Source organism: Arvicola amphibius, chromosome 8, assembly GCF_903992535.2.
Source record: "Arvicola amphibius chromosome 8, mArvAmp1.2, whole genome shotgun sequence".
Lineage (NCBI taxonomy): Eukaryota > Metazoa > Chordata > Mammalia > Rodentia > Cricetidae > Arvicola > Arvicola amphibius.
The window spans coordinates 99,251,146-99,260,126 of NC_052054.1; the positions used below are offsets into that span (position 1 = coordinate 99,251,146).

An 8,981-nucleotide genomic window follows, 5' to 3' on the forward strand; every position below is an offset into this window, starting at 1 on the left:
AACTTTCCTTACAGCCAATACCCATCTCACATCTTTATGATCTTTTACTTTAACTGTATCAGCATGGCATTCTCATCCCCAAACCTGAGCAGCGTACCCCATTGCTTTACCATCTCATTTACAAAAGGAAATTCTTTAGAGAAAAGAGCAAATCAGCTCACAGATTTACTTCATCTTTAAATGCTGCCTAATTTTTTCGCTCACCCGCGGGTTATGTCCTTAGAGCACCATGCCTTCAAAGGCCTCATATCACACACCGTTGTAATTAACCACTAAGTGTGTCTCTGAACTCCTGCGTTTAAACACATGCTTTAAACTCCTACATTCAAAATAAACTCTCCACTCTGAGTGTGAATTTTGCTTTCCTCCTTCCTTCCTTCTGTCCTTCAGTTTTCCTTCCTTCCTTCCTCCCTCCCTCCCTTCCTTCCTTCCTTCTGTCTTTCTTTCCTTCCTTCTTTTTTTTTGAGACAGGGTCTTACTATACAGCTCTGGTTGTCTTGGAACTCACTATGTAGACCAGGCTGGTCTCAAACTCACAGAGATCCACCTGCCTCCACCTCCTTAACACTGGGATTAAAGGTGTGCACAACTATGCCCAGGTTATTTTGATTTTACTAGACCTCAGCTTTTCCTCACAGAACTCACCCCTACAGCTGTGTGGAGGTCCTTAAGAAAGACTGGTGCTGAATGACTGGCAGCATCTGGTCACATCTGCTGTCACTGACAGCTTTTGGGGATCACTCTAGATCCTCCGAATGTGGCACCTTGGACATCCTGATGATTTCTGGGATCCTCTAGAGTACTGTTGGTGAGCTATTCTTGACAGCCACTTACCTGCTCACAGGTACACCCTGACTCGTGTTACTTTCACTGCGTCACCCACCTTTCTACCTAGCATCTACTGTGTGCAAGCAGCACTAGAGTAGAAGCCTCCAGAGAGGTTTCCACCTTCTCTTCTTGAGTCAGATGCAACAATCACAGTTTGGAGGATATCACTTGAAGGACTAATCCACGCATGTCCTAAGCCACTGCATTGCCTTTGATAAAGCCAGAGCACTGTCTGAGGCACTGTCATGCTGAATGACCAGGAGGGACTGAGTGCATTAATCAGCACACTTCAGATTTAAGCCTTATTTAGATGGAAAACTCTTGTCTTCTTCCTGTAGATACCAAGACTCCCATGGGCTCCTCTTCTGGTCCTGTGCTAATTGCCTTGTGCCAAGTTCAGTCTCACATGTAGTGAGCTGGAACCAACTCCTTCAGGTCCCACCTCGTAGCTTTACAATTGCAGCCGCAAGCTTTCCTTTCTCAGACTCCCATTCTTGCTACTACTTCTGGGTCCTAACTGAATGGGGTTTGTGGAAGGGGATCATGGCACCTTAATTGGTTGCCTGGTCATCCTCTGTGTGCGCAGCGCAAGGAGGAAATGTCCTTTGTATTCAGAGCCATTTTCTTATTGGTTCCATCTGTGGGATGAAGTTAATACACCTCCTCTGGGAGGGACCACACCCATAGAAAGACCCTGGCATTAAAGAGGAAACAGCTATGGGAAGTTACTCTTCTTGGTCATAACATCAAACAATAACTCACAATATTTACTGTCTTCTTTTTTAAGGTTTACTCTCTAAATTATTCTTATGACATCAGCAGGAAGTTCACTGCTCTCATGCTTCATTTCCTTCTCATAAGTGACGGGCTTAGACTCCACAGATTCATATTACACGAGACCAAGAGCTCCGCTGCCATGTGCAGCAGATAATGCCTGTAACAACCACAATCAGGGAATTGGATGTGGTCTGCATGTGTGTTGATCCAGAGGAAAATTAGTCACCTGATTGGGGGACACCCAGTGCCCAGGAGATGGCACTGTAAGATAGGCCAGTGCCACGCAGGCAGGAAATAAGGAGCTTTGGAAAGGTCTCATGGAATTTTCTTTTTCCTTCCCTACTCATTTAGATATGTAAGCAAACACTGGGACAAGGCAAAGAAGCTCTGTGCAACCAAACATCTCTTTCTAGAAACTTGCCACGAGCCTGTTCTTCTACAATGGCGGTCACTTTAAAGGCAGTTGGTGAAAAACAGAAATTGCTCTTTTCCTATAACATAGTTTAGCATCAACATAAATCAGGAAGTAGAGAAAATCAGCTTAAAAAATGGAACTTTGTACTATGGTAAAAAAAATCCTGCAGTGAGATTTTACAAGGAGAAAGACAAAATGGTCTGAGATTCATGATGTTTATATTTTCATGTCATTATCTCAGAGTCCAAAGTTGTGAGGACTTGTGAGACTTGCTGAACCCCATGATGGTGGAAACAGAGGGTTCCTTAGAGGGGTGTAGTGGTTTTAAATGTGATGTATGCAGGCTCATGTGTTTGAACACTTGGTCCCCAGCTAGAGACAGTATCGAATGTTCTGGAACCTTTACGATGTGGAGCCTATCTAGGGGAAGTGGGTCACTCTGGAACGTCCTTGAGATTTACACCCTGGCTTCTTTCTGGCTGCTCTCTACTTCCCAACTGCAGAGGCAGTGTGATCCGTTGTCTACATTCCCCCTGCTATGCTTTCTCACCCTTGATGGACTGTGTGCCCCCTGAACTGTAAGCCAAAATAAACCCGAGTTGTTTGGTCAGGTACTCTGTGTCACAGCAGGAAGAAAATAAACTAGGGGTTTTATGGTGCATAAAATTCTGGCTCAGCAAGCATGAGACCCAAGGTTGAGTTCCCAGCATCTGTGTAAAACACCTGCCACCTCCTCAGTACATCAGCCCACCACCCAAGGGGACCTTGTGCATCTGTAGTCAGAGTGCGAGGGAAGGAGTGTCTGAATGGTACCTACGGCTCATGACCTGCAGCAGAAGAAAGCCCCATATATGACAACAGAGCAAAGACAAGCCCTGATACTTGATCAGTGGTGTCCACAGCATTTTAATGCTGCTCTAGTTTTCTGGATAATTTCTTCTATACTGTTGGGAGTGTGTCCCTCCTGATGTCATGCTGGCTGCTGTCTAAGGAGCGAGGCCCTCACAGGGAGGCTGGGAGCTGATTCTTTTTTGTTTTTACTAGCTACATAATTGCTTTTTTTGAACTATTATTTTATTACTTAAAAAGTATCAAACCAAATTCCCACTCCCTCCCCTCTTCCCATTCCCCTTCCACTCCTCCTACAGACCCTCCCACCCCATCCCCTGAATTCCTAAGAGAGGGCCATGCGCCCCACCTTGTAAAGTCCAAGGCCCTCCCTACTACATCTAGGTTGAGCAAGATTTACATCCAAAGAGAATAGGATCCCAAGAAGCCAGTATATGCCATAGAGACACATCCCAGTGTCACTATCAGTGGCCCCTCAGTCTGTCCCAACTGTCAAACCCTTCAGAGTTGACTCCCAGTCCAGTTGGAGTTGGTGAGCTACCATTAGCTCAAACAAACTGTTTCAGTGGATGAAACCCTCATGGTCTTGAATTCCTTGCTCATACTCTCACTCCTTCCACTCTTCATCTGGATTTAGGGAGCTCAGTCCAGTGCTCCGATGTGGGTCATTGCCTCTGTTCCCATTTGTTATTGGACAAAGGTTATTTGGTGATATTTAAGATAATCATCAGTCTGACTACAGGGTAAGGGCAGTTCAGACACCCTCTCCTCTATTGCTTAGGGTCTTAGCTGGGGTCATCCCTGTAGGATCTTGGGCATTATTCTAGAGCCAGGTTTCTTGCTAACCCCTTAATGGCCCCCCTCAATCAAGATATCTCTTTCCTTGCTCTCATTTCTGTCCTTCCTCCATCTCAACTACCCAGTTCCCTCAAGTTTTCCTCAACCTCCACTTCTCCCCTTCCTTCTAAACCCTGTCCCCATGCTGGGAGCTGATTCTTAACCATTTGCACTACCTCCATCTACAAGATGAAGATGAGACTACACCTGAGTAAGAGTGAGCACAAAGGCACAGTCAGCTGTTCTTTTCTAACATTGAATAGGCATGGAAGACACCAAATGCATTGCTCCTTCAATGCTGAAACCTCATAGGATGGTAAAAAGAATATTGTGATGGAGAAAAGAATAAACAGAGGAAGAGAAGGTGGGGGAGAGAAGATCACTGAAGTTGAGATTCATGCCATTCACAGAACAGAGTGTTCCAGAACTGCTCAAAGAAAGGAAGACTTTGGCCAGCTAAGTATGAAGCCAGGGGATGCTGTTGGGGCCTGAAGCTTGCAACTCAAGAGCTACATATAGAAAACTGCAGGATGCTCAGAGAGGGAAACTGGGAGGAAGAGCAAGCCTTGCTTAGAGGTCACATCCCCTGTCCCCTTGGAGGTCTCCAGGGAAGGAAGAACATGAGATCAGACACACAGGACAGCGAGGGACACAGGCAAGCCACATGTGCAGAGGGCAACAGGCTATTGTAAAGTAGAATTCACCAAGGCTTCAATCTTACTTGAAGCATAAATTAACACCTTGATATTGTCATAAGCTGCTGGGCCAGGTTATAAAGGTTCTCTGAACTGTGAATCTACCTACAGCTTCATCTATAACCCCTGGTTGGAGGTGTAAGGAATGTGCTGGGGTGATATAGATATGAATAATTTGCATTGATATGGATTTTGCTTTAGTGATTTAAATTTAAGGTCAACTTTGTTATATGTATTTCTGATCTTGATTAAGGCATTGTGATTGTGTAGTTCATTTTAAAAATGTAATATATATCGGTTGTTAATGGATAGTCATCAATAATAGTCAAACTTGTAGTCATGTTAGTTAGATTTTCTAGATGTGCATAGATATATTTTAGATAGACATTCTTCATATCCTTCAAAGACTACAGAATATGACATTTAATGTTTTAATAACTTAGGGCTTTTCATGACAATGAGACATGTCTACTCCTGGCAGCACCAATCTACTTCAAAAGGAAGATGGGCATTGAAGAGGCTCCTTATGGAGTTTGATAGCCATTTGGGCAAGAAACTGCTCTTGCCTGGACTATTGCATAAACTGGACACAGAGCACCCTCAGAGAGAGGACTGCCGAACTTGCCTAAAGGTGAGATGATCTTTCGGGGTTCCTGATTCATGAAAAAGTCTGCGAGACATTCTGCAGGACACAGCAGATACTGACTGAACTGCCTTTGAAATTTCCTGCTTCATGGAAATGTCTGCTGGAAACTATGGGCCTGTAGGCCGAAGATGGCCGAAGATGGATGCCCCAATGGGAGAGAGGAACTTTGGGTGACTGTCCAGGCAGCGAGATGCCTCTGTGATTTCTAGAGTTTTGTAAGTTGCTTACTTCTCATTTATTTATGTAATATTATATTTTTCTGGAGTCTTTGATGGAGTTGAAGAATAGATAGATAGTTATAGTTGTTTTCCTTTGTCATAATAAAAGATAAAATAGATATAAATATTGTAAATGTAATTCTTACTTGATTACTGTTTTGTTATATGTAATTTTGCTATGTTAAAGTTAAAGCCTTCTTTTTTTGTTTAAACAGAAAAAGGGGAAATTATGGAGGACTCTCATTGGTTAATAAAGAAACTGCCTTGGCTTTTTGATAGGGCAGGATTTAGATAGGTGGAGTAGGCAGAACAGAATGCTGGGAATTCAGGAAGTTAGTCTGACGCCATGCCTCTCCTCTCTGAGTGAGCTGCCATGAAGCCAGCCACCAGGTCAGACATGCTGAATTTTTCCTGGTAAGCCACCTCCTCGTGGTGCTACACACATTACTAAATATGGCTTAAAGCAAGATGTGAGAATTAGCCAGAAAGAGGCTAGAGCTAATGGGCCAGGCAGTATTTAAATGAATACAATTTGTGTTTTGTTATTTCAGGTGTAAAGCTAGTTATGCTGGAGCCAGGTGGGATGAAAAGCAGGCCTGCCCACAGCTCCTTCTACACTGGGGGTCAATTGCATTTAAGTTCCTCAAGACTCCAGCAGTACACTGTGATACCTCATGAGGAGGGCAGTTTCATGAGCAGAGGAAGGTAGAGGCATTAGCACTATTGTAAAGCAGAGGAGGAAGTCTGCAGAGAATTTCTTTAAGCCCATCCTCACACTAGATCAATATAAGGATGGGTCAACACACAACTTTTAAAAGTCACATTCTCAGATGCACAAAGGGAAGGTCCCACCACACTGACATTAGATTCAGTGATGAAACAATATGAGAGTCATAGAGAAATCCGCAGCTATGTAGCTTCACTGGGAGATGGTGGCAATGGTTCCCAAACCTGGTTCCAGTCATAGTGCACTGCTCTCTCTCAAACCACAGGGATTCAGGATTCATCCAAATATGGACCATTTGGTGGCAAAGAATTTGCCTTATTCACATTCTGTAAATGTCTGTCTAATAATACACATTCAAGATAGACAGGTTAGATGGCAAACAGATGTGTGTGTGTGTGTGTGTGTGTGTGTGTGTGTTGGTGGATATATGGGTGGATGAATACATCAATGTATAAAAGATAGAATTAGAAACATAAGGACAAAGAAAACAGGCTAGGTAGATATAAATACCATAAGATACTCTTATTCCAAGGATCCTTTTCTTCTATTACCCTAGCATAGTCCCCGATGATGACACCAGCCACTCTTCTTCACCAGACTGTGTCTCTGACCCAGCCTCCTCAGGGCATCCTTTACATCCTTGTTGCGCAGACTGTAGATGAGGGGGTTGAACATGGGGATCACCAGGGTGTAGATGATGGAGACCAACTTGCCCTGCTCCATGGATTCCATACCTCCTGGCTGTCCATATATAGCAAAACCAGCTCCATAAAACAAGGATACAGCTGTCATGTGGGAGCCACACGTAGAGAAGACCTTGTGCCATCCTGACCCTGACTGCATCCTGAAGATGGTCACTGTGATGTAGCCATAAGAGATGACGATCACAAGAACAGCACACAGAATGATGAACCCAGAGATACCAAACATGACAAGTTCATTGAGAGTTGTGTCTGCACAAGCAAGCTTGATCAGTGGGGGCACATCACAGAAGAAGAAATCGATGTGGTTGGAGCTGCAGAAGGGCAGCTGGAAGGTGAGGCTGGTCTGGACAATGGCACTCAAGCAGCCAACGCAGAAGGTACCCAGAACCAGATGGGCACAGGTTGTAGGACTCAAGTTCACAGAGTATCTTAAAGGACTACAGATGGCCATGAAACGGTCATAGGCCATCACAGCTAAGAGGACAGCTTCAGTGGCAGCCAAGAAAGAGAAAAAGAAGAACTGAGTGGCACATCCCTCAAAGCTGATGACCTTGGAAGAGGAGAAAATGTTGGCAAGAGCATTGGGCACAATCACAGAAGAGAGGCAGAGGTCGACAAAGGACAGGTTCTTGAGGAAGAAGTACATGGGGGAGTGCAGGCAGGCATCCAGCGTGATGACCATAATCATGGTGAGGTTGCCCAGGACGGTCAACATGTACAGAGGCAAGAAGACAGCAAATAGCAGGGCCTGGGTCTCTGCACCTCCCCCAAAACCAACCAGCATGAACCCCTGCAAGGACACTGCAAGGAGACTTCCATTTCTGTGGACTGGTTTGGCCATGAGTGGGGACAGCTGAAGAGAGAGAGGAGGAGGCAGACAGAGGGAGCAGGTCTCACTAGTATAGCCGTATGTTTCACAGGCTGCAGGAACTTGTTGGTGTGAAATAGTTCAGTAGCTGCTCTGATATCTTTCCAGATGAGCTGGTGTTATCTGAAAAGGAATTTCTTCAGAGTTATTTAATTCATGAGGTTGTGCTGAGCACCCCTGTGTGGAAGCCTGAACTCATATGCTGAGGATATAAAGAGGCTTCCAGACTTAGTGACTCCAGAGTACAGACCTCTCAGAATCCCTATGCCTGCCTCTGGTTCCTGTGCTCACACTCCCAAGGGACACCCCTGAGCAGTGTCATTGAAACAGCTGTCTCTCGAGTCCCATTAAATATTCCACAGTTATTCACCTACTGATTCAAAAATGTCCATGCAGACCATGTGTCCTCCAATAAATTTGTGTGTGTGTGTGTGTGTGTGTGTCTGTGTGTGTGTCTGTGTGTGTGTATGTGTGATTCTTTCTTTGTAGGGTGGTATCAGAGAAGGAAATTGCCCTTCCCAGATGCAGGCTGTGTCTATGTACCTCACAGGACTCTGACCTAATCTCAGAAGCTGTAGTTCAAATGCTGGCACACAGTGACAATCAGACTCTTCTTGTTGATGTGAGCAGTTCCCGCTAATGACTAGATGTTGGAAATTAGGGTGAGGGGGCAGCACCATATCCTGAGAAAAACCAGGACACAATCATGGCCTCTAACTTGATCTCATTGTCAGCTCTGTTCTCTGCTCCAGCTTCAGTTTTGAGGTTCACAAGTTCTGAATCTTTGCCAGTTAAAACCAGATGAGGCTGGCCTCTACCCAGTGTCTTTGGGCAATTCATGGTTACTTTCTCTTCTCTTTATGTCCAGTTTGGAGTGTAGACAAATTTCAAGTTGGGTAGCTATGATTGCTCCTGTTTGTCCCAGGAGTAACATGGGAGGCTGCCTAGAGAGGAACAGAATATCTGTTCTACATTAGCCTCAAAATTCAGGAAATCCCCAGTGTATGTACTTAGCTGCTGCCCTGTCTATCATATAGTGCATACAATGAGGCCATGGAATCTGTAGGAGTCTATATGATCCCACAGTATACTACAGAGCTGACTTTCCCATGTAAGATCAGAGGCATGTAGGAAACTTTGTGCTCACAGTTGACCCTGACAGGCATCTAAGACCTTACCACATGGGTTTTGCTTGTGACCAGTGTGATGTGTGTAGATATGTCCACGCCACAGCTGGTCCTATAGTTCCTGTTGGAGCAAGGAAAAGAATAATTTCTCCAGCTTGCCAAGGATTAAATACATAGAGACCTATGTGAAAGGAGAAGGTAGCCATGGAAGGTCTGCTGTGGGAGAACAGTGTTACAGAGACAGTAAAGACACAGCCTGTGCTCCTCTTCACCTTGCCCCTCCTAAGCCA

The 8,981-nt window shown here is 44.7% G+C and overlaps 1 protein-coding gene across 1 annotated transcript; it reads right to left on the reverse strand.

Moving 5' to 3' along the window:
* Positions 1–6,544: 6,544 nt before the first annotated feature.
* LOC119821925 (olfactory receptor 12-like) lies at positions 6,545–7,537 on the reverse strand. Its single transcript, XM_038341014.1, has one exon. It carries the CDS (start codon positions 7,535–7,537, stop codon positions 6,545–6,547), a length of 993 nt encoding a protein of 330 aa, XP_038196942.1.
* Between the last annotated feature and the right edge of the window lie 1,444 nt (positions 7,538–8,981).